Source organism: Microcaecilia unicolor, chromosome 5 (genome assembly GCF_901765095.1).
Source record: "Microcaecilia unicolor chromosome 5, aMicUni1.1, whole genome shotgun sequence".
Classification (NCBI taxonomy): Eukaryota; Metazoa; Chordata; class Amphibia; order Gymnophiona; family Siphonopidae; genus Microcaecilia; species Microcaecilia unicolor.
In genome coordinates, this window is record NC_044035.1 from 184761813 (window position 1) to 184788971 (window position 27159).

A 27159-nucleotide genomic window follows, 5' to 3' on the forward strand; every position below is an offset into this window, starting at 1 on the left:
ATTTTTGAATTCCGTTACCGTTTTCATTTCCACTACCTTCCGCGGGAGGGCATTCCAAGTATCCACCACTCTCTCCGTGAAAAAATACTTCCACATGTCTGAAACATTTAACAAAGTTGAGATTCGCATATATACCCAACTGGGCATTTAAAAGTCTGACCTTTAGTGATGCTGCATGTTCAGAAATCATAGCCATAAGTATAGAGAGTTATTCAAATATTATCACATGCATACACTAGAACAGGCATCCATACACATTGCAAAAGTAAACAGCTTCTACAGAATACATCCAAAACTTAATTGTTATTTTCTCATTTCCATCTTCCAAAATTCCAGATCAGCAGGACCCAAAGCAGTCCAAACAAGTAAAGTCAGAAGCACAGTTTAGACCTAATTGTTCAACCACCCTTAGGATTCACCTTTGGGTTTAAAAAGGGAAACCATGTGCATGTAAGGACTGGATAAATGGATTAAAATGAAGTTTAAAGCAAATGCCCTTAATATGTAATTATTGATAGCAATAATGAAACAGCAGCCTGAACTGGACAATATTGGCACATTTATACTGACTCTGGACTGACTATGAAATAGTAGTAATAAAAAAGGCGTGCATTTTTATAATATACCACTGCAATCCACAAAACAAAAGGAGCAAGTTCCCATATGCAATCTTTGATGTAGGCACAGGAAAAAAAAACAAAAAACAATAGATGTTAATGCTCCCAGGTTTCAGTCTAATTAATGTTTTTTTTAAATTGTACTTATAAATAGTAAGTCTGATTGTTAAGCACCTGATTCTCTAAACATGATGTTTTTTCACCTAATAAAGGGCAACCAAAACAGACATCTCTGCACAGGGCTGGTCATAGGCAGGGGCAGTCACACAGGGTCTCGCGCTTCCAGGGGCCGCACGGCGGCCATGGCATGTCCCTCTCTCTCTTTCTCCCTACCTGAAATCCAGCGTCTCTCCCTACCTTCTGGCCACAGCAGTGTTTTCTTTTCTTTTGTCTCTACTGGCTCCCCCATATCCCACGATCCGGTTTACTCCCCTCCTTGCCTCAAACCCATGGCTTCTTCCCACAGCGATTCTGAGCACTAAAAGGAAAAAGAGCTGCCATTATAGAGCCGCGTGCTGCAACACTCACTCACAGGCTGACAGACAGGCTCTGCCGGAACCTCCCCGTGTGACAATTCCTGCTGCCGTTCCGGCAGAGCTTGGCTGTGAGTCTTTGAGTGAGTGTTGCAGCACCCGGCTGTATACCGGCAGCTCTTTTTCTTTTTAATGCTTAGAACTGTTGAGGGATGGAGCTGTGGATTTGAATGGGGGGGGAGCCAGGGCCGTGCCTAGGGTCTCTGGCGCCCCCCTACAGCCTATCAGTTGGCGCCCCCCCTGCAGACTATCAGTTGGCGGCGGCGGCACCCCCCCCCCCCCCCCCGTGAAAATGATCGCTCACCACTTGCCACACTGACAGGAATTGTCAGCAATATTCTTAGAAACAAATTGCTATACATTGCAAAATAAGATAGCAGATGTAAATTCTCAAAGTGGACATATTCCAAACACTAAAATGAAAATAAAATGATTTTTTTTCTACCTTTGTTGTCTGGTGACTTTCTTTTTCTGATCATGCTGGCCCAGTATCTGATTCTGCTGCTATCTGTCCTCTTAACTCCGTTTCCAGGGCTTCCTTTCCATTTATTTCTTTCCTTTCCTCCTTTCGTCTTCATTTCTGGTCCTCAGCTTCTGCCTATTTTCTTCATCCATGTGCAGTTTTTCTCCTCTCTTCCTTTTCCCTCATTTCATCTCCTTCATCTCTCTTCCCTCCCCTCTATGTCAAGCAATTTCTCCTCTCTCCCTGACCCCTGCCCTCCAATCCATGCCCATCCATGCTCCTCTGTCCCCTGCCCCCTCCATTCATCCCTTTCCAGCAATTCCCCTCTCTCCCTGAGCCCTGCCCTCCCAAGCTCCTCTGTCACCTGCCCCCTCCATTCATCCCTATCCAGCAATTCCCCTGTCTCTCTGAGCCCTGCCCTGCAATCCATATCCATCCATGCCCATCTGTCCCCTCCATTCATCCCTATCCAGCAATTCCCCTCTCCCTGCCCTCCCAATCCATGCTCATCCATGCTCCTCTGTCCCCTGCCCCCTCCATTCATCCCTTTCCAGCAATTCCCCTCTCTCCCTGAGCCCTGCCTCCCAATCCATGCCCATCCATGCTCCTCTGTCCCCTGCCCCCTCCATTCATCCCTTTCCAGCAATTCCCCTCTCTCCCTGAGCCCTGCCCTCCCAATCCATGCCCATCCATGCTCCTCTGTCCCCTGCCCCCTCCATTCATCCTTTTCCAGCAATTCCCCTCTCTCCCTTCCATGACCCCCCCTCGCATCCATGCTCCTCTCTCTCCCATGTCCCAGCCTGGCCCGCCCTCTTCTCCCCCCCCCCTTCGCATCCATGCCCCCCCCTTCGCATCCTTGCTGTCGTTTCTCCCCTGCCCTCCCGCTCCCATTGTTCAACTGCCCACCCTCTTCTCTTCCCCCAACATCCCTTTTCTTTCTTTTTTCTTTTTAAATTTACCTCCGTGGCGGCGGTTCCGGCAGCGCAGCGTCAGGGAAAGAGGCGGCGCTCCCGACGTCTAGCCTTCCCTTCGCTGTGTTCCGCCTCCTTCTGACGTCATCCTTGACGTCAGAAGAAGGCGGAACACAGCGAAGGGAAGGCTAGAGATGTCGGGAGCGCCGCCTCCTTCCCTGACGCTGTGCTGCCGGAACCGCCACCACGGAGGTAAATTTAAAAAGAAAAAAAAAGAAAAGGGATGTTGGGGGAGGGCGAGCGAGGTGAGCATGGTGCGGCGGCGCCCCCCAGAGGGAAGCGCCCCCCTGCCATGCTTACCTCGCTTACCGGGTTAACACGGCCCTGGGGGGAGCAGGCTGGCTGGCTGCAGTTTTGAAGCAGGGGCGGGCCACGGGAGGTGGGGGAGCCCAAAGAGGTTAGATTGAGAATAGACCTGTGTGAAGTGAAAATGTGATTTCATGTGCCCTAATGAAAGATGAGTTTAATTTTACTTCCATTTAATTTCAATATAGTCCATCTTTATATTTAATAGAACGCACCTCCAACATTCTGAAGCTGAGAAACCTCGTGTGGTTGGTCACTTCTGCTTGTGATGAACCTGGAAGTACGTGATGTTAATTCAGGAGATGGATACAGAGATCAGGAATGCCTCAGCCATGCAGTCAGCTTCAGAATGTTGGAGGTGCCTTTTATTATATAGGATATGGAAAGCTTTTCAATAAATGAAAAGCTGTCAAATAAGTACCAAAAATAATGTTTGTCCTCCATCTTTTAAGGCACTGCCTATCCAATTGGAACAGCTTTTGACTTTTTACAGATGGACCACGCATAGGCAGCTCCTCATTTCTAATAATCTTTTGCTATTGTTTTCAATAGCATTTGCTATTATTTTGGGTGTGAAAATGGTGGCAAGCTCTGCCTACTGGCTTCAGCCCATGTAATGGGCTAGATAGGTTTCCTATGATATCATTGTGCTTATTTGAATTAGTTTTTCTGTTCAAGTTTTGCTTGATTTGTCTTTATTTTAAATTTCATAAATAACAAATTTTAAAACACATCTTGTCAACAAGGACAGGGCTAGGTGGGGCAGAGCTAGGTGGGGGCAGGGGGCCCCACCGAACTGGTATGCACAGGGCCCGCAATTTCTAAGACCAGCCCTGCCTCTACTCTGCTGCAACTTCCTGTCCTGCCAGACCACGGGAGAGGGGAGGGAAGGGAGTGAGACCTGTCATACCACGGGAGAGATAAAGGATGCAGGACCTGCAAGGAAAGGGAGGGAAATAAAGGGGGGTAGAAGAGAGAGAGAAGGAAATGAAATAGGTCTGGGATCTTCGAGGGAAGGAAGAAGAGGAATAGACAGTGGACCTACGAGAAGTGGGGTCAGGGGCAAGAAAGAGGGATCTATCCTGAATTCCTGGGGAGGAAGCATAAGGAAGTGGGGAGAGAGGGAGAGATGCTGGACAGGTGGAGGGGGATAGGGACACTAAGTATTTTCTGTGTCCCTGCACCTATCCTCCCTCCCTGAGTAGATGGGAGTCATAATCATTGCACAATAGAGGCACCTAGGGGTACCATAATTCTATAAAGGGGCACCTAATTTGAGGTGCCTAATTAGAGCCTGAAGCAGAGGAGTAGCCTAATGGTTAGAGCTGTGTGCTGGGAGCTGGAAAACAGGTTTAAATGCCACACTTGCTCATTGTGACCATGGGCAAATCACTTAATCCTCTCTTGCCTTGTGTCTAGTGCTAGGCAGGTTCTGGCAGCAATGCCAGTCAAACCTTGATGGGCAGCAGTGCAGCACACTGGTGTCTTACACTTTGCAGTAAAAAGTAATGGCTCTAGTATCATATAATTGTATGTCATGTATTGGTTTTTGACATTTACTGCCTTGTAAAACATTTTCAGGTACTTGTTGAAACAGTATACAAAAACCCAATGTGATATTATGTTATCCCAGCTCTAGTTTTGACTGAGCTAGATGTCCAAATGAGCTGCAGGAAACCTCCAGGTCGTTCCCCCCCCCACCCCCCCACCCCCACACAGACTGCTTTTTAAATCCTGTGATCAGCATTAATTTCAAATGCTGACCGCAATGTTTAAACTAATACCTGGATATTCAGCGGCAGCCTGTAACCAGATACCTGCATTGAATATCCAGATATAACCGCCTGCTTATCTGGGTATGTCTAATATTCAGAGTCAGTTCCTGGATAAGTGCCCACATAAATTTACCTGGATACTTATCCCAGTACTGGCATTGAGTGTCATCGGTACCCAAAAAGTTTCAGCTCTGCCTCTGGACTACCTGGTGCTATCCAGATAGTGCTGAGGCCTCAGTAATGATATTCAGTGGCATTATCTGGATAATGCTGCTGAAAATCAATGACTGACCCCAGTGAGTGGAACTTATCCAGGTAGAAATGGGGGAGTAGCCTAATGGTTAGAGCAACAGGCTAGGAACCAGGCAAGCCCAGTTCAAATCTTACTGCAGCTCCTTGCCTTCTTGGGCAAGTCACTTAACACTCCATTGCCTCAGGTACAAACTTACAGTAGATTGTGAGCCTTCCAGGGACAGAAAAATAACTACTATACCTGAATATATATGGCATAAATAAGTAAGTTCTTCTGAATATTAGGCCCTTGGTTTAATTTTATTTGCTTGAGTGCCTTACATCAAAGTGGCTACAGTTTAAAATTTAAATTAGAATATAAAATGGAGCTGTGACATTTCTTTTATTATCCAGCTGCCTTTCCTCATCTACTCTCTCTCATTTGGAACAGAGACATAGAATTCGACAGCAATGTGCTCACCAGCCTACAAGCCCCATGGGATATTTCAACATTGCCTCAGCATTTTGTCGTTGTTTTGACACTGCACATTGAGGCCCCAATGTTCAGAAGCAAATATGGGCGCTAGAGGCCATTAGTGATGGACTAACACCTGCATTTGCTCCCACAAAATGCTCAGAGCCAGCAAGCGTGTAAAACAAGCCCCCACAAAGACATAACCCCCACCCAAAATTAAATACAACCTGGTGGTTGAGTGGGATCCTTGCCCAGGACCCCGACCTGACTTCCCCTTCCCACACCACAGGCTAGCACTGGTGGTCTAGCGGCGGCCCCCCAACCCCCTCCTCCTACTTTCTAGGAGTAGGGACTAGCACTCCTTCCCTTCTCCTGGGGGTGCCTCCTCAAAACGGTAGCGCTCTGCACTGCCCTGTGCATCTTGAGATGCACTGGGCGTGGCTTTACTACCATATAAGGGAGTTATATGATAGGTAAACCCAGTCTAGTGCATCCCAGGATGTACCGGGCAGGGCGCCACCATTTTGAGGAGGTGCCTGCAGGAGGAGGGAGAGGGTGCTAGTTCCTCCTTCTTCTAGGAGGAGGTTGGGGGCCACCGCTAGACCACTAGGGCTAGCCTGCGGTGTGGGGGGAAGGTCAGGTCAGGGTCCTGGGCAGGGGTTCCACTGGACCACCAGAGTTGTATTTAATTTGGGGGGGGGGTTATGTGTTTGGGAGGCTGGGGGGTCTGGGGTCCACTGGACTTCTAGGCCCTTACGTGTTTGGTGTGGGGGGGGGGTCTGAGGGTCATCTGGACCTTCAGACTCTTACATGTTTGGGGGGTGGGGATCTGGGTCCACCGGAACACCAGGGCTTTAGGTTTGACAGGTCTGGACATTTTCTCCTGTGGGAGAAAAGCCCGGACTTGTCAACCCTCTTTTGTAGGAGGATTGTGCCTGGGCTCTTGAGAGCATACCGATGCACAATCCTCCCACAGAAATCCCTAATTATCAGCACTGACAACATGCCTAAATTTGCATGCTATTAGCATTGATCATAAATTCATAAGGGAGTTCTTTCTCCGCTCTGTTCGGCAGTATTTTTATGGCGCATTTTGGAACAGCACAGGAAACTGAGCATTGGGGCATGCGAGCAGTATCTCATTTATATTTTGAGAGTAACATCCAACTATTGCACCAGATTCAACTCACAGTGCATTCCACAGAGTGCTCTTTTTTGACCCCTGAAGCAGGCCGCTGTGTCTGCCGAAACACGGACCTATGTCAGGTCTTTCTCCTGGTGCTTTCAATAAAGATTTCCTGAACACCTACTCCTGGTTTGGAAGTCGCTTTGTCATCCTCTGCTCCTGTGTTGCATTCATTTTGCGTATATCATGACAATAATGAACCTCAGTCCTATGCCAGAGTATGTGTAGTATGATCTGAAGTCTCTCAGTTTTACTGCTGACCCCCTGTGTAGTATGTGCATCATTCCCACTTCTGGAGTTCATAAGATATGATAAGGGATCCTCTGTGTTTATCCCATGCTTTCTTGATTCTGTTTTTGTTTCTACCAGCCTCTTTCTGGCTTCTAGTTCCAGCTCACATCTCTCATTCCCCTTTCAGAAGGGGTTTATTTCTTCAATTGTATACTGCTCATTTATAAAGCTCCAAATGGTGCAGAAAATTATTTATTTTCCACTATAGACCCTATAATTGTTGTTTTATTTGTACTGTCATGAGGAAATTTGAGGGACTGATCAGAAACAATGCATTCCAGGTACAGCCCTCAATTTGGGAAAATGACGAGAACAGCGCCCTTCTTAAAGTGGACGAAGGGGTAGAAGAGTTCTTCTCCAGGAAACTGGTACAGGAGGAGCTGCCGTAAGTAAATAGTTGGTTGATTATTATTACTATGTAGTGAATACTCTTCAATCAACAAAAGCCTAGGATACAAGGGTATTTATATCTGCCAGTCCAACCCAGTCCTGGAATCTCACCTTAAAAGTCTCGTTTTCAGTATATCCATAATAGATTTGCATGAAATATACTTGCATACACTGATGAACCAGTGCATTCAGATACATCTCATGAATATTTATTGTAATATCTTCCAATTAAGTAAACACTATAAAAAAATTTATGCAAAACCTATGTTTATTTTCTATATAAATATATATCACATTAATTTTTATTAATTTTTAGCATATCCTACTTTCCCTTACCACACAACATTCATACCATACTGCCTCATACTTATTTTCATTTATGTTCACAGAACTTCAAGACCGTAAATCTCACATCGTGATGCTGTTGTATCTAGTACATTATTTCACTGTTATCTGGTGGTTTGTTAAATCACATATGAACTTTGTGTCTGAATTCCTCAGTACACGTTCTTAACTTCAGTCTTTCAGTTCCACCAGTAACGATGTTTGAAACTAGATATGTTGTTGCTATCCTCTGTTTCACTGTATCCAACAATGTCCACTCCTTTGCTATTCCACAATAGTGTTCTCTTTTCAATTACAAATCCTACGTAACAGTCTTGTGCTGTGAAGTTATCCTCGTGAGCTATATCCTTATAGACTCACTATACTGCTTGCGTAGCCCTATATTCAACTGATTTCTTCCCAGGTCACTGCTGTTAAACCCTATGCAATCGATGCGTTTCACCGCACTGGCATCTTCAGGGGTTCAACTTCATTTTTGTCAGCAGGTCTCACAGGTTTAGTACTCCTCAGGAGTCTGCATAAAATGGCGCCGCTGAAGAAATCAGGATATAGCTCACAAGGATAACTTCACAGCACAAGACTGTTACGCAGGATTTGTAATTGAAAAGAGAACACTATTGTGGAATAACAAAGGAGTGGACATTGTTGGATACAGTGAAACAGAGGATAGCAACAACATATCTAGTTTCAAACATCATTACTGGTGGAACTGAAAGACTGAAGTTAAGAACGTGTACTGAGGAATTCAGACACAAAGTTCATATGTGATTTAACAAACCACCAGATAACAATGAAATAATGTACTAGATACAACAGCATCCCGATGTGAGATTTACGGTCTTGAAGTTCTGTGAACATAAATGAAAATAAGTATGAGGCAGTATGGTATGAATGGTATGAATGATGTGTGGTAAGGAAAGTAGGATATGCTAAAATTTGATAAAAATTAATGTAATATATATTTATATAGAAAATAAACATAGGTTTTGCATAAATTTTTTTATAGTGGTTACTTAATTGGAAGATATTGGATTATATAGGGTAACCCCTAAAAGTAATGTGAGCTCAGGTATTGGGGATTATGAACATTTATTGTGGATATCCTGAAAGTCAGACATGTTATATAGAACTCAAGGATAAAGTTAGGAAGCATTGGCATATAGTATAGAGTCAACATATATTTTAACATTCCATTAGAAAATCTTTCTATCTAATGCTTAAATGTTTCTAAAGGCTTGTCCCAAGTGCGGTGTGAGGAGATTAATGGTTTAAGAAGAGAAAGTAAGTGAGAGAAAGCAGAAAGTTTAAAAGCCAGACATATAGAGGTGTTTAAGTGGACAGAAAAGTTAAAAATATACAGTCTGGTTTATAAATACACAGGCCAGTATTCAAAAGAAGAAATAAATTCATTGGCCACCTGTGAATGTATAATTTCTCTGTCTGAACATTTTCAGACTTTATATAGGTGAAGGGCATTTCGATATAACGTCCAAATCCAATTGTAGACAGTTTGCTGAAAATGTCTAAAATTCTCATCCTGAACATAGCAGTTGGGGTCTTTTGGTCTTTGTTATGTTCAGGATGATCATGTCTATTTTTTTTTGTTTGGTTTCTTTTTTGTTTTGAAAATCTCTATTTTCCAGACATATTTCTTTAGGTACCATTTCAAAAAAAAAAAAAAAAAGGTCTCAGCAAAAAAAAAAAAAAATGCAAAAATAAATAAATAAATAAATAAACCATAGGGATAGCTGTGTGGCACCATTCCTAGTAAACTGGCTACACAGACATCCCAGCAGAGTGGAGGGGCAGCCTGATGGTCAGTGCAGTGGACTTCACATTAAGGGACCCAGGTATAAATCTCACCTTAACACCTTTATTTTGTATTTTGAGCCCTCCAGGAACATCTAAAAACTTACTGTACCTAATTGTGCACCACTACAAAACCCTCAGGTCTGTAGATGACTCCTATCAATAGATATGGTTGATATTTTGTGGGTTTTGGAAGGCTCTCAATTTCCAACACAAGTGTACTAGTTCGAGTGGGATATGGACCTGTTCTCTTTCTCTACTGTCCAGTGTGCTGACCACTAGCCTACTCCTGGGACCAGCTTGCTGCTCTAAAAGGAATGGTCATAATATCTGAATCTGTCACAGACTGTGGTATATACTGTCACTGTCACATCTTTGGGTGGGGGCGTGAGAGGAAGTGAGTACTGGGGGATTAAGAGGGGGAATCATGCCTTAATCCCTCTAGTGGACAGCTGGTCAGGTAGGGCAACTCTTTGTGACTTAGTCATGGTTGAAACAGGTCCAAATAAAAAGTCCCAATTTTTGCCCTAGACTTTTTTTTTAATCTTGTTCCATTATCTCGGGAAAACATCCAAATTATGGGCCCACCCAAATCCCTCCCAGAACATGTCCCCAATTTAGATGAACTGCAGAGAAAACTGCCTCAAACTGCAACAGATGTTTTTCCCTGAAAAACGTCCATCTAGAACTTTGTTCTTCTTTTGAGATGTTTTTCTCTTTTGAAAATGAGCGCCATAGTATCAGGCTAAATATCTGACCAAACAGGTTGCTACTTACTATCTGTACAAAAAAAGGACTGGATTTGAGGTAGAGCAAAGGAGGGTTGTAAAATTTTCTGAATTACAAGTTTATAGGAAACGGATAGTGCTGACACTGTGACTGCGCTATTCCCCTCCTTCTGGCTAGGAAAGAATCCCCCCTCACACCCCTGGTCCTGATAGGTCCCCCTGAGCCTCCCTGGGATCCCAATGTACTGTGAGGCTGCTGCTAGAAATCATGGCAGTCATTTTGATGTGGCAGCTGCTAGGGGCAGGAGCGAATGGGCTTTTCTCCTGCTCCCATTGCTCCCACTGGACAACCAGGGATCCCAGGAAGGCCCGGGGGGGGGGGGGGGCTTATTGGGATGTGGGGTGGGAGGGGAATTACTTCCTTGCCAGGGGGAGCTATTTTGGGTGGATGGGAGGGGGATTAGAAGGGGGAATGTTCCGGGGAGGAGGGGATCAGAAAGGCTGCAATCTTTAAAAAGATATGCGGGTCCTGGCCAATATTCAGCCAGAGGCCGCATAGCTAACCAGATGAATTTATGGCATCTTTGAAGCTCTCCTAAATTTGCCGGATTATCTAAATGGCTGCCCCATTTACTACCCCTGACGTGCCCACTTTAAACATGGCCAGTCAGAGCCAATATTTAGTGGTGCTGCCCAGTGAAGTGTCACCCAGTTGGACGGCCTCAAATGATTTAAGTGGGCAGAAACCTCTCATGTCCACATAAATTGCTTTGAATATCGGCCCAAAAGCAATCAAATTAGTTTCAAATATAAATGAACCCTTGCCTTGCAGCACTAGTAAAAGACTGTAGTGCAGTCCTAGTGCAGTCCAGGCCAAATCTCCTAGTTACTGAGAGTTGGCAACCAAAGGGGACTGAGAAATAACAGAAAAGCAAGTTAGACAGTCTGCAGAGGTTACATAGTCCAGTTAGTGGCCACTGTAAAGTGTTGGAAAACTTCAGCTTTCCTATGCAGTTCCTTGAATGCTCTAATAGTAGATAAATCTTTACTATGAGTGAGAAAAATCTCAACCATGTGGTCTATATATGCTGTGCTTCAAGCTACTAGGACTAAAACAAATAAGAAAAAAATATTTCTTCACTCAACGTGTAATTAAACTCTGGAATTCGTTGCCAGAGAATGTGGTAAAAGCAGTTAGCTTAGTGGGGTTTAAAAAAGATTTGCATAGCATCCTAAATGAAAAGTCTATAAGCCATTATTAAGATGGACTTGGGGAAAATCCACTGCTTATTTCTAGGACAAGCAGCGTAAAATGTATTGTACTGTTTGGGGATTTTGCCAGGTACTTGTAATCTGGAATGGCCACTGTTGGAAACAGGATGGTGTGTTTGATGGACCTTCTGTCCTCTCAGTATGGCAACACTTACATACTTATATAAACTTTGCAAAGACTGTATCCCTTCCTGGACTGACTGGTCAAGAAATTAGTTCCTTCCTACTCCTAGTCACTGAGGGAAATTTGTACACTTTTACCTCTCGTTAATGGTGGGAATTTTTCTAGGGTAGGGACTTTAGCTGCAAGACAGGCAAATTCATTTCCTCTTCTTTCAACTTTTTGTTGTGGAAATCCTCCTGCTTGTTTGGAGTCCCTAGGTAATCAGGGGCTAAATTCTGTGGATTCCTTAGCCCAGTTTCACCACCTCCAATTTCTGCCTTGGCTCCTCCTCAGCTCTCTGCTTCCAACAAATTCTGCCTAGTTATATCATCCACATCTCAGAGTTCAAAAACAGGCTGTGGAAATTAACTCTGTCATTGCTGGTATAGGCAGAGTGAGTTCAGCATCTTCCTTTGAGTTTTACTGGTGTGATTTAAAGCAATTCACTCCAAGTTTTGCATTTAACTACTTAAAGGCTGATTTCTACAGCAAACAGCATTGCCTTTGTTTCTGGCTTTACTCCTACCAGGCAGAGAAAACTCCAGAAATGGGGAGGAAATGATGTCACCGCTAAAGTATGAATGCATGAGACTTGAGCTCCATCAGGGCAGTGGAATTTAAGCATTTTTAACCCCTCATCTGCCTCTTCTTGATGTGATAATATCCAGAGAGTGATAGAGGCATGTCCACATGGTAGAAACTGGACAGATGTTAATATTTGCCAGAGAGTGCGGACAACTGTTGATCAGGAGCAAGCCTTGCTAATATGATGCCAGATCTGGCAGACACGGATGAAGATGAGGCCATGAACTTTTCTGGTTCCAATGATGAGTAGATGACTAAAAAAGAAGTGGTGTCCTGGTTTCAGGTGGACCTTTCTTTTTACAGATGCATATTCTCTCTTTTCTCCACAGAGACCAGTCTGAATTGGCAGCACAATAGTGATGCATTCCCTCTCCCCTTTCCCACCCTTCTATCCTAATTACAATGTAGTTCCATCCTTTTTCCCTCACTATCATATCTTGTTATTGTCTTAATTTATGTTATACTACTATTATTGTACTTTTAGTATGTAAGCCACTCAGATACCTGCTTGATGGGCGGGATAGAAAGTCATAAATAAACTTGAACTTGAAAATCAGAAATGCAGGCAGTGTCTGTGGATTTTCACATGGCTCTGGCAGAGATCTGGAGAGATGTTGGCAAGATCAGGGCCAGAGTAGAGCAGGTCGAGGAGCACATGGAGACCTTTGAGGAGTGCATGCAATCAATGACAATGACCAACCAACAAGAGCGGCAGGAGAGACAAGAGGTGCTAGAATTGTTCAAGGAAAACAGATCCTGCTGGCACAATTTGTGCTTTCAGACTATCCCAGAAACAGAGCAATATCAGGATTGTGTGAAAACAGTGACCAGTGTATGTTTATTTTTGCTGCAGTCAGAGGAGCACACAGTGGGCTCTTCAGAGCCACAGGAGATTAAGGGGGAATGGGTCTTGATATACCAGCTTTCTGTGGTTACAATCTAAGCAGTGTACATATTATACACAGGTACTTATTTTGTACCTGGGGCAAGTGAATTGCCCAGAGTCACAAGGAGCTACATTGGGAATTGAACCAGTTAACCAGGATCAAAGCCCACTGCACTGACCACTAGGCTACTCCTCCACTCTAGATCAGGTGCACAGAAGTACAGGGCCACAGAAGGATTTGGCCCCCAGATAAAACCATCATGTATTTTCACGACTTTCCTCTTAAGACAGAACCTGAACCAACTTCGAGACACTATCAGAGGATATCATCTCCCAAACGCTCAAAAGATTTGCCAAATCTCATTGCAAACTAGACATATGTCCAAACAACCTTATGACAATTGCTCCTCAACAATTTATAACAGACATAACGAAACACTTGAATTATATGTTACAAAATGGACTCTTCCCGAAGGATAAAGGAAACATTCTACTCACCCCCATACCCAAAGATGCAAAGAAAAGTGCCAGTGAACTAACCAACTACAGACCAGTAGCATCCATTCCCTTAATAACCAAATTAACGGAAGGATTGGTGACCAAACAACTCACAAACTATTTAAATAAATTCTCAATACTCAATACTCCACGACTCCCATGACTCCCAGTCAGGATTTCGGTCTAACCACAGTACAGAAACAGTACTAGTTACTCTCATGACCAAATTCAAACAAACAATTGCATCTGGCAAGAACATACTTCTCTTACAATTTGACATGTCAAGCGCTTTCGACATGGTTGATCATGGAATACTACTACATATCCTTGATTACTTTGGAATTGGAGGTAACGTTCTCAATTGGTTTAAGGGATTCCTAACCACACGATCATACCAAGTGACATCTAACTCGACTACTTCAGCCACATGGATACCTGAATGCGGGGTCCCACAGGGATCCTCCCTCTCGCCGACCCTATTCAACTTAATGATGATACCCTTGGCCAAGCTATTATCAAACCAAAACCTCAACCCATACATATGCAGACGATGTAATGATCTACATCCCATTCAAACAAGATCTAAAGGAAATTTCCAACGACATCAACCAAAGCCTCCAGATCATGCATTCATGGGCGGATGCATTTCGGCTGAAACTTAATGCCTAATACTCATATCTCAACATAACAAGAATAAATTCACCGCCATTAACACACCAAACTTGAACCTTCCAATTTCGGATACCCTAAAAATTCTCGGAGTTACCATCCATCGACACCTAACACTCGAGAGCCACGCAAAAAACACAACCAAGAAGATGTTCCACTCAATGTGGAAATTAAAAAGAGTAAGACCCTTCTTCCCAAGGACTGTTTTCCGTAACCTGGTACAATCAATGGTGCTAAGTCATCTAGACTATTGCAACGCACTCTACGCCGGCTGTAAAGAGCAAATAATCAAGAAACTTCAGACAGCCCAGAACACTGCAGCTAGACTCATATTCAGTAAAACAAAATATGAAAGTGCTAAACCCCTATGAGAAAAACTACACTGGCTCCCACTTAAAGAACGCAAAATATGCTCCCTAGTTCACAAAATCATTCACAGAGATGCACCAGCCTACATGGCAGATCTGATAGACTTACCACTCAGGAATGCCAAAAGATCATCCCGCACATTCCTCAATCTGCACTTCCCTAACTGCAAAGGTCTAAAATAGAAACTAATGCACGCGTCAAACTTTACCTACTTGAGCACACAGTTATGGAATGCATTGCCGCGCAACTTAAAAACGATCCACGAACTAACAAGCTTCCGCAAACTACTGAAGACCCATCTCTTTAACAAGGCATACCACAAAGATCAACCAATGTGAATACACACAACTCCTCCACAGATATTCAGGACTGTCTTACAATATGTTCTTGTAATACTACTATCATGTTTTATCATTATCATGTTGACCAAGACCCTCCTATAACACTAAATATGTATTTTCTAATGTATTACCACTATTCATGATGTATTGTAAGCCACAAAGAGGTGGGAAAATGTGGGATACAAATGCAATAAATAAAATAAATAATAAAATAAGAAAGACATATTTAGAAAGGCACATGCCAGGAAAGATTTGGTCTGGGAGAACTGCAAAATATCTGTATATCAAGACTTGGTGAGAACCACATTTCAAAAGAGAAGGGAGTTGTTTCCAGTGACCCAATATCTATAAAATGCTAATTATCGCTACATGTGGTTGTTTCCATTTGGGCTCCTGATAACTATGGCTGGAAAATCAAAACGGATGAAAGGTCAGAGGCCTGGAAAGCATTGGCACACCTGGGATGCTCGGGTTTACCGTCTTGAGTGGATTTCTTCAGAACTGCCTCACCTAAACCATTTTTGGATTTCAACAAATGGCAGAGGGTTTCTGGCACGGGCTCCAGAGTGTTGCAGAGAAGCGAGATGCAGGACACATGATGTGGCAGTGGATTCTTTTCTGGACTATCCAATTTCCTGGTCCACGGTTGTGACTGTGTGAGGGAGGGATTGTGGCTGATCTGAGGTGAGTGCTTGTACACTAGCTACAAAAATGGTACGGGATTTCCATTGCAAACTGTATGAAGAGAGACTTGCCGACCTGAACACGTATACCTTGGAGGAAAGAAGAAACAGGGGTGACATGATACAGACGTTCAAATATTTGAAAGGTATTAATCCGCAAACAAACTTTTTCCGGAGACAGGAAGGCGGTAGAACTAGAGGACATGAATTGAAGTTGAAGGTGGGCAGACTCAGGAGTAATGTCAGGAAGTATTTTTTCATGGAAAGGGTGGTGGATACATGGAATGTGATGGAGGTGATGGAGATGAAAACGGTAATGGAATTCAAACATGTGTGGGATAAACTTAAAGGAATATTGTTTAGAAGGAATGGATCTATGGAATCTTAGCGGAGATTGGGTGGCAATACCAGTAATTGGGAAGCAAACCCAGTGCTGGGCAAACTTCTACAGTCTACGCCCTTATCATGACTGAATAGATATGGATGGGCTGGAATGTAAGTTTTAAGGGGCTTCAATGTTAGCTTCAGAACTTTTAGTAACATAGTAGCATAATAAATGACGATAGATAAAGACCTGAATGTCTACCCAACAAGTCCTTTCAGTCTACCCAACAAGATAAACTCATTTTATTTATTTTATTTATTTATTTATTACATTTGTACCCCGCGCTTTCCCACTCAAAGCAGGTTCAATGCGGCTTACATAGTAATTGGGATTACAAAGTATTGGTGGAGAGAAATAAGTTGAGTATTATCAGAGTTTACATGGTATATGATACTTTATATGTATATCCGAGTTTGATTTGTCCTTGCCATTCTCAGGGCACAGACCCTAGAAGTCTGTCCAGCACTGTTCTCGTACTAAAAGTTCTGAAGCTAACATTGAAGCCCCTTAAAATTTACACTTCAGCCCATCCATATCTATTCAGTCACGATCAGGGCACAGACCATAGAAGTCTGCCCAGCACTGGTTTTGCTTCCCAGTTACCGGCGTTTCCACCCAATCTCCACTAAGATTCCATGGATCCATTTCTTCTAAACAATATTCCTTTGTGTTTATCCCATGCATGTTTTAATTCCATTACCGTTTTCATCTCCACCATCTCCATTACTCCTGAGTTTGCCCCCCTTCAACCTCAATTCATTTCCTCTAGTTCTACCGCCTTCCCGTCTCCAGAAAGGGTTTGTTTGCTGATTAATACCTTTCAAATATTTGAACATCTGTATCATGTCACCCCTGTTTCTCCTTTCCTCCAAGGTATACATTTCAGGTCGGCAAGTCTCCTCATACAGTTTGCAATGCAAATCCCATACCATTTTTGTAGCTTTTCTTTGCACTACTTCCAGTCTTTTTACATATTTAGCAAGAAATGTCCTCCAAAACTGGACTCAATACTCCAAGTGGGGCCTTGCCAACGACTTGTAGAAGTGCATCAACACCTCCTTCTGCTGGTTATACCCCTCTCTATGCAGTCTAGCATCATTCTGGCCACAGCCGTCACCTTGTCACATTGTTTCTTCACCTTCATATCCTCTGACACCAACACCCCAAGGCCTCTCTCCTGAGTCAAGCTTGCTAATCTCTCCCCTTCTGTTCGGTATCTCTCTTTTGGGTTTCTGCACCCCAAGTGCATCACTCTGCACTTCTTGGCATTAAACTCCCCAACAAATACAGAAACCTGAACAATTTTATTTATAAAATATTATTTCATATATGTGTATAATAGTGCTCAGAAACTGGGTGCACATCTGTGAACTGGTAAGCAGCTCTTTGAATAGCACCTAGACCCACCTTCATAGCACTATAATGCTCCTTCCTCCCTCATAGCAGTTGTTGTCTATAACTCAAATTTCTTTCGAAGAAATTTTTTTTCTATTGCTTAAAGTTATAATCTTCAAATATTCAACTTATCCATGAGGAGATATGGTAGAAGTTCTCAATACAGTGCCAAATGATGTGTTGCAATCCTCGGGTTGTTCTTCTTAATGAGCTCCCAGTTTCATGTGGTGAATTCTGTTGTGCTATAAAACGTGAATATTCTTCCCCTAGTCGTTGCATTCCCTACATGCTTGCATGTTTCGTCCTTAGGCGTCTTCAGGGGATTGATTAACTGTGGCAGGAACCGCTTTGTCTCCCTCTTCCAAACCAGCTAGATGCTGACAGGGAGGGAGCGTGAATATCAGTGGGCCAGTTCTGCCCAATGCTGATCTTGTGAGATCAGTATCTGGATATGCTCCTGTGAGAATCTGATGTGCTTGCAGTGCTGGCATTAAATGCTTCAAGTGCTGTGGCTAGCAGCTGCTGAAAGCCATGCTTTTCCCCTGTTTACTCATGCTCTGGATTTTTTTCAACTGGTGGGGCTTGGGGATTCCCGCCAGCTATGGCAATAGTGTGATCTGGCGACTGGGGGGGGGGGGGGGGGGGAGGGGCCTGAGGCAAGACCAGAAGGGCCCCTCTCCTAGGTCCCACTGTGGCTATACCACTGTCCTAGACTATACCTCTCCATCAGTGCATGGTATGATCTGTATTGGGTTGGAGTCTGACACCTGGTTTGAGTATTGAACTGAAGGGTTTTTATTTCAGAATTACACTTTTATCACCAAGGGAACTCACTGGTACACCACATGAAAATAAGATTGACATTTACACTTCAGAAGTTGCTGTGCCTGGCCAGTTAAAGAAAAAGATCATTAGTTGTTGGTGAAGAGAAGGCAGGGTATGGATGAGGAAAGCACAGAAACAGGGTGCCATGGGGTGCTCAGTGGGAGCCGGCATCAGATAAATGACAGTAGGTTGGTGATGTCCAGGTGCCATGGGGGGGGGGGGGGGTAAGGCATGGGCCAGCAACCTCACTTATTTTGGTGGTAGTTTGTATTGTTACGGGGCTTTGTGATAAGAAATGGGGATGGGAAGGCCTGGGTGCTGTATTGGGTTTGGGGGCTAGTACACGTCTGTCCTGGGTAATGGGGAACAAACGATGTCTTGAATGTGGAGCAATGTCCTGCAGGTAGTCAGGCATTTCCAGCTGGCAGCTGTCAAGTATCCTTCACAACGTAGATCAAGGGTGGTGGTTAGATTGGATGGGCCAGTTGGGCTTTATTTGCTATTACATGCCATGTTACTGTGTTATGGGAACAATACACTAGTATATGGTAGGGCAGGCTATCCTATCAGATGCTGAAAGATGAAAGCTGCCCAGTTGTTGTCATAAAAACTTTGGTATTACATTACAAAACACTCCAGTTTAAAACTAGTACATTAGTACAAATTACCCAACATCCAATCTATACAAGGATAAAGGAAAAAGGAGGAGTTGTGCTTATAGACAGTACTGTAAGCATTAAAAAGAATTTTAAAAAGAAAAAAAGCTAGTTTGTTAGCATATATATACACAACCACATATAAAAAAATGAATTCTGTATATAATACTGGTACCAGTGCATTTTTTCTAGCGTTAAAGATGCCTGTATTCAAATGCCAGGCCATCCTTTTATTTATTTATTTATTTAATTTATCAATATATACAAGCATATCAAACTTGTCCAGAAAGTTGGTTAAAGAATCTTAATTAACATCTCAAGAAATTATAATAAAACATATATCTTTTTCTCTATTAACCAAACATAAGTCCACAAATGGAGTTCAAAATGTCATCGTTGAAGAATACTAAAAAGACAGCATACAATGAACGGAATGTAAGCTACTTGCATTGTATGCTGTCTTTTTAGTATTTCTTTCAGTTTATCATTAATGTTTTTGTTTTCTGGCAGAAACAAATGACCAGTGGTTCTGATGCAGCAGTGGCGTAAACAGAGGCCACCGTTAACCACGGTCTGATACACACTGAGGAACACTGACAGAAGACCCATGCCTCAAACTAAGTACTTCTTTGAAAGTTAACTGAGAGTAATAGCATTGGGTCCGTGTTGTTCATTACTAGAAGACAGGCGAGTGATACCAGGAGGTTTTTTGCCAGTGATGAAGCAGTCCTAGCTCTTTGTCCGCTTTGATAGTGGAAAAGGTGCTTCTTGAGGCTTTTTCCTCCTATAATAAATATTCTCCCATAGCACTGGGCTTACAGAGATAATCATTGAAGAATAAACATTATATAATTAAAGAGAGTTAACAGTCATTCACTTGATCCTATATATAATATTTAAAGAGCTACTTATCATTGGAGCTTCTACTCCAACTATTCTTCTCACTGTAATAAATGACTCCAATTGGGAGGGATCATAAAATATAAATTTTTCAGAATGGTAGTTAACTAAACATTTGCATGGAAATTTAAGAAAGAAAGTTGCTCCCAATTGAATTGTTTCTTGTTTCTTTTGAAGAAATCTTTTCCGGCGTATTTGGGTCTCCCGCCAGACATCTGAATAAACAGAGATCTTTAATCCCTTAAATAGTTTTTCTCGATTTTTATAAAACATTTTTAATATCCATATTTTGTCCGGCATTAATGCTACCATCGCTATCAAAGTAGCTGGTACTATTTGTTCAGTATCTGAAGTTTCTAATAAAGCCGTTACATCTAAGGGTTGATTTTCCTGTGTTGGTAAATTTCTGGAAGGTAGGTAGTAGACTTGAGCAAAGGGGGGAATACTTTCCTCCCCTATCTGAATAATTTCTTTGAAATAAGATTTTAACATCTCTTTTGGAGCCACAGATAGTAAATAAGGAAAATTTGTAAATCGTAAATTATTGTTTCTACAATAATTCTCCAAAATTTCTGTCTTCCGTCTTAGATTTGTTAAGTCCTTAAGCATAGCATTTTGTACATCTTGAACTTGTCGAATATCCTTCTTTTGTTTTTGGACTTGTAAATTCAATAGTTTAACCTTCTCTTCTACCTGTCCAAAATCTTGTTTTATCTTTTGAATCTGGGGGACTAACGCCTTCCCCAACTCAACAATCAAAGTCCAAAGACTATCTAGTGTCACTTCGGGAGGTTTAGCGGTCTGTAACATTGCAAATGAAATAGTTTCTACCTCTGCTTGCTGTATAGGAATACCTGCCAAAATTGAGGCATTTTCCTCCGCCGTTGCTGTTTCGACCGCCATGGTTAACATAGCTTCTGCTTGATCTAATATCGCCTCTCGTCTTCCTACTCCTGTGACCACTTTGGAACTCAGATTCGGAGACGCCAGCTTTAGAGAGCTAGTTCCACATGGCTGAGGCGGAGGAGGGGGTGCTCTATCGCCAGGGCTCAGCGTAACTTCCAGCCCAGGACTCTCCTGTAGGCCTTCAACTACCTCGGAGACTGTCCGCGGGCCGCTCACTGACATTCTAGGATCAGGAGTCCTCTGCAAAAAAGTATCAATCAGGCCGATAGGAGTTGGGGGGGTTCTGCCGTTGAGAGGCTAGTGCAGCGGCTCTTCCCCTTCTCTTAGGCATAACTTCAAGTACAAGGAAAAGTTTTGCGAGAGCCCAAACACACATCTGATTCCAGGGGCGTAGCCACAGGTGGGCCTGGGTGGGCCTAGGCCCACCCAGTTTGGGTTCAGGCCCACCCAGCAGTGGAGGCAGCGGAGCGGAAGGAGCAGGCTGAGCTCCGTTCCTGCATCTGCCTCCCTCTCCCAGACGCTGCCTACCGCCGCCATGATCACAGGATCTACCTCCCTCCGTCTCTCAGCACTGCCACTCATCAGCAGCAGCAGCGCTGGTAGCGAATCATACACGCTGCTTTCTTCTAACCCGGAAGCGTCTTCTCTGCCGCATCCAGCCCCAGCAGAAACAGGAAGTTCTGATAATGGGGGCGGAACGCGGCAGAGAAGACGCTTCCGGGATAGAAGAAGGCAGCGTGTATGATTTGCTACCGGCGCTGCTGCTGATGAGTGCTGAGAGACGGAGGGAGGTAGATCCTGTGATCATGGCGGCGGTAGGCAGCGTCTGGGAGAGGGAGGCAGATGCAGGAGCTCAGCCTGCTCCCACTGTAAATTTTTGGAGGGGAGAAGAGGGCGGGCAGGTGGAATTGAATGGGAGGGAAGGATGGAGCCCAGAGGGAATTGCAGGGGAGAGAGGAGAATCGCTGATGGCTGGAGGGAGGGGACAGGGGAGAAAATAGAATTGCTGGGTATGGATAGATAGAGGGGGACAGGGGCAAGAACAGAATTGCTGGGTATGGATGGATAGAAGGGGGCAGGGGCAAGAACAGAAATGCTGGGTATGAATGGATAGGGGCAGGGCAGAGATGAGAATTGTTGGGTATGGATGGATGGAGGGAAGAGGAGAGTTGCTGGACATGGGTGGATGGAGGGCAGGGGAGAGGAGGGTTGCTGGACATGGATGGATTGGCGGAAGGGCAGGGGAGAGGAGCGTTGCTGGCATGGATGGATGAAGGGGAGGAAAGAGGAGATAGGAAGGTTGCTGGACATGGATGGATTGGCGGAAGGGCAGGGGAGAGGGCATGGGACAGGAGGGTTGCTGGCATGGATGGATGGAGGGAAGGGCAGAGGAGAGGAGGGTTGCTGGACATGGATGGAGGAGAGGGAAGGGAGAGAGAAGAAATGCTGGACATGGATGGAGGGGATGGAAGAGTGAGGAAGGCGAATAGAAGAGATGAGGGAAAAGGAAGAGAGGAGAAAAACTGCACATAGATGAAGAAAATAGGCAGAAGCTGGATCCACTGGACAGTCGTCTGCAGAGGACCCAGCATTTACTTAAGGATGTAGGGCAAGAAATGAAGAAGAAAGGCGGAAAGTAAAGAAATAAATGGAAAGGAAGCCCTGGAAACGGAGTTAAGAGGACAGATAGCAGCAGAATCGGATACTGGGCCAGCATGATCAGAAAAACAGTCACCAGACAACAAAGGTAGAAAAAAAATCAATTTATTTTCATTTTAGTGTTTGGAGTATGTCCACTTTGAGAATCAGGTGCTCAACATTAAAAGTTTATATTTATTTACTTATTTATGGCATTTTATCCCACAATAAACATGAATTAGATTGGAACCTGGGATCATTTAATTTTTTTTTCCTGGAGAGAGTAATGCATTGCCTCCCCCCCCCCCCCCAGGCTCTCTCCCCAGCTATAGCCAGCTCTGCAATTTTGAGGGGAGGTGCACAGGGGGGGGGGGGGGTGCAGAGGTGGACCGGGGAGAGAGCCTGTTGTTAAACATTTACCAGCACACCACTGTCTAGTGCCCACCCATCCAACCTGTTGGCCCACCCAAAAATTGACTTCTGGCTACGCCACTGTCTGATTCACTCGGCAGCCATTTTGAACCAAATGCTAGGCCATCCTTTATGGTTGGAGTGATCACTGAGGGACCCACCCCACAATAGCTAGGCCCCCTGCAACCAGTCACAGAATCTATGGCAAGGCAGAATTGTTGTGTAGAGCCTGAGCTCTTTCATTAAAACTTGGGGACCATGGGTCAATTTTAGCAGACAATGAAAAAGGTACCGGTACTCAGTACCCCCAAGTACCCCCTCAAAAAAAGCCCTGACTAGTACTAATCTCCAAGATTGAAGTCCAGCATAGAGTATGAGCCTGTGCTGTTTCAAGGGCTACGCAAGCAGTGCAGTCAGCGAGTGCAAATATAGAAGAGTGCAAATATTGCTCCCAGCCCACCTTCTCCTCTTACTGACGATGGCAAAGTGGGTGGGGTAGGAGAAGCCAGTGGGTGAATTGCACAGGGCACAATTATAGCTCAGTATGGTCCTGGTCTGAGCCAAAATTTCATCAGAAGATTTAGCAGCGGACTGAAACATTGAAAAGGACAAGTGATACAGACCTGGGGGCAGGGCTGTAGCTTGCAAGGGGGGTGGACTTCTGGGCCCTCAGGCACTGCCTTGTTGTCCGTGTGGTCAGTTCGCCCCTGCAGAGCAGTATTACTATAGATGATTTTATTTGAGAGACCAGTAGCACTAGGTGCAAGGGCAGTTGACCTCTTGGGGGATCTGTCTGCAAGATGCCTAAGGGGGAGCTAGCAGATACTGTACCACAGAAGGGGAGGGGCTATGTCCACACCAGCTTTACCCCTCCGCCTTCCTTTTCCTTGCATGACAGGAGAAAAGTGGACGGATTATGGAGGGGCAAGGCTCTTTGTTCTGTCAGCTCCAGGCTCTTCCTCACTAATTTTCTTCCTGTACCCTGCAAGCTACCTGGGAGCTACCCAGGGAGAGGTAAAGAACCTAGACTGGAAACAAGAGGCCTGTTCTCTGGTGAGGTGAGTTTCAGAAGTTCCTAGGCATGGGGTTGCAGACAGGTGGCTAGGTGAGGAAAGTGGTTGTGGGGAGGATTTGCACACAAACACCATGCATTATAAATGTAAATGATCCCATTCACAGAAAGGTTTAAAAAAAATTAGATTGGGTTAGAAAACTAATCAGCTATGAAGGAGAAGCGTGCAGCTGACAAGACATGATGGATTTGTGGCAAAAGATGAAATCAGGGAGAGACTAAGTAGTGTAATGTGTTTAGAAAGTGGGCAAGTGGACACCTGGCAAGGTGTGTTGGGAAATAAGCCTTTAAAGTTTTATCCAACTACTGTACAACATGCAGCAACTACAAGCCCAGCAGTAAACATACACTGAGAGATTGGTAGAGGTAAGAAGAGACTCCTTCCTCCCTAAATAATAATAAATCTTCCTCTGTCTGCCTGTCCCCTCCCAAGCCAATATTTTGCCACAATTTACCCCTTTAGCAGTAGTACACTGCTTGCTTAACAGCTCAGAGTAGGAGTCTAGTGAACTATCAAAGGTTAAAAATACCCAATATATGAAACTGGTTTCAGAATATACTCACCTTTAAATTCTAAGTAGGCAGCTAACAGAATGAGTTTGATGGTCAAAAATATAAGCCAAGCTCTTCTAATACATTATTCTCAGATGCATAATTTTTTCTGCGTCAATTTTTCAGCACGATTTACTAAATATAGTCCTATGGGGGTAAGTTACCAGTGTGGGCTCTCATTAAGACGTGTTATTTTACCATTAACCTTAGTTATTAGTAACTCGGTCTCATCGCATAAAATGGGACCTTTGCTAAAGTAGCATGAGTTGGTGGTAAACATAACATGTCTTAATGGTAGCCTCTCGTTGAATGATAATGTCCCCCTGTGAGTTATCATCCTCTGAAACAAAATGCTTTTGCAGATTGGTTGTTAGCATGAGGTCATAAAGTCACATTGACCAATCAACTTTTTAAATCAGTTGCCAAGCAACAAATTGTTTGAGATGTAGACTCAGTGAGGAGGAGGCAGAGGTCCGAAGTGATCACACTCCCTCCTCTGTCCTCTCTCCTTCCACTTGCTTCTAGTATGTCTGGGAGAAATGAGAGGTGGATAATGCTGCAGGTAAGTCATTTCTTTTCAGTGTGTTAAGTCTGTGCATTTAGCCTCAATTGGGAGCAGGCAAGGAATCCGGCACCAGGTGGGCAGATGCAATCTGTGAAGGTTTAGCACCCAGTTAAAGATGAAGCTGAAAGATTTCCTTGGACTGAGCTGTAGCCCATTCGCAGCCAGATGATCAAAAGCCCCGCGCTGTTCCAAACAGTGCTCTAAAATAGCGCTAGAACAGCGGGGGACGTTATTAAACCTATGATCACAGACAATTGCATGCAAATTTAAGCACGCAATTCTCTCTGATCATGGGGTAGAACTGCGGGAGAGTTGGGCCTGAACATGCGCTCAGCACAATCCTCCCACACTTGTTTGACAGGTCTGGGCTGTCAAAAGCCCAAACCTGTCAAACACAGGGGCTGGAGGTCCATGGGACTACCAGACCCCAACTACCCCTGTCCTGAGCAAGGCCAAACGGGGGCTGGAGGTCTTTTTTTGAAATGCTGAGGGGAATTAGGGAGGAATGGAGACCCACCAGATTTCTAGCCGTCCCTGAACCTGGTGGGGGGTGGTCTGCAGGTTTGCTTTGTTGGGGGGAATTGGGGCCTGCCAGCATGTAAATGCATGCTGGACAGGGCTTACCATTCCTCCCCAATGGTCTGCAAACCCTAACGCCAGCTCAGAGCTGGCGTTAGGGTTTGCCGTGGCCAGCAACACAATCTTTGGTGTGCTGGTCACTGATCATTGGGGGTGAATATGTTTAGCCCTGTTTGCATGCATTTGCATACTAGTTGCATTCAGAGCCCTTGAGCGCGTTGTTTCACGCGCTCGGGGACTCTGATCTTGGGGCGGTAGCAAACGTCAGCGCTGGTATGGCGCTAACAGCCTCTAGAGCCGGCATTTGCTTCTGATCATCCCTATGTAAGTGCACATGGATTAGGGCCTGGTCAGCGCTACCTTTTTGATGAGATCAGCAGCCTTTCTACAATTGCTTTGTGTTAAATATACCTAAGACAAGCATACTGGGCTCTTTACCTATCCTCAGTCATTGCAGAGCTTGTTGACTTAATATTTCAGCAGGTGACCCTGCAGACATGTTGAAGTGCCTTTCACCTTCCTATTTCCTCCATTTTAGGGATCTCAAACTAGGAAAGAGGGGGGTGGGAGGTGAAAAGCAAAGATAAAGGAGATCATCGGGTAACATGGTAAGAAAGAAAGGCTTAATTGCACTTAAATCCCATATATATATATATATATATATATATATATATATATATATATTGTAAATGGGACCGCTGCGCCAGTAGGGGGAGGAAGGAAGTCTCCTCCCCAGGATTAATCCGAGCCCCACAAATTTCCACCAGCAGATACCTTCAAATATTCTTTTCTTTTTATTTTGTTTCCAAGTTACAAACAAAAGCTTCAGTCCAGCCCTGGGTTAGGGCTGCCCCAGGCAGGGTTGTGTTGCCCCTCACCCAGCAATCCAAAGTCTCTGCCCTTTCTTGAGGGCTGCAATAGTCCCCTTCAGTGTTACCAGGTGGAAAAATTTTTTCCCACCCAATCCCGCACAAAAACCGCCCAAAATCCGCCCAAACTCAAACCCCGCCCCTGACACCCCCACCCCCGCGTCATCACCCCCGCCCCCGCCGTCATCAACCCCGCCGTCACCGGCCCCGCCTCCCCCGTCACCGACCCCGCCCCCACGTCATCAGCCCCGCCTCCTACGTCACTAACCCCCGCCCAAAACGTCACTAACCCCGCCCAAAAACGTCACTAACCCCGCCCCCCGCGGCCGAAAAAGCCGCCCAAAAAACCGCCCTGAAGCCCAAAAAGCAGCCCAAAAAACCGCAACCCGCCGCGGGCAAAAATTTCCCGCGGCGGGTCGCGGAAAACCGCCCAATTGGGCGGTAAAACCGCCCACCTGGCAACACTGGTCCCCTTTGAAAATACTTCCTTTTCAAAGTACGTATCACAAGCAGTGCTGGCCTTTCAGCAGGATTGTTCCCTCCTGTCCAAACAGGGTTTCCAGCTCCCACAGTTCTTACACAACAATCAGGAGCCGCTGGGGAACCAGGCTTATAACTCCTCCAGCCCTCTGCCCTTCCCCCACAGCAAACAGTTCTAATCAAAACAGGCTTCTTCCTTACAACAGGTTTTAAATCAAACTTTTACACACATAGCTTTCCACCTTCAGGTGCTACCTTCCTCAGGGCTCTCCAGCTCCCATTCAGGGTTGCCAGGTGGAAAATTTTTTTCCCACCCAATCCAGCCTAAAAACAGCCCAAA

At 44.5% G+C, this 27159-nt stretch overlaps 1 protein-coding gene across 1 annotated transcript in view; it reads left to right on the forward strand.

Moving 5' to 3' along the window:
- Positions 1–27159, forward strand: part of CARMIL2 (capping protein regulator and myosin 1 linker 2) — a 591305-nt gene that overhangs the window by 323326 nt on the left and 240820 nt on the right. Inside the window, 1 exon segment of the mRNA XM_030203654.1 lies at positions 7130–7233. Coding sequence (XP_030059514.1) covers positions 7130–7233 — 104 coding nt within the window.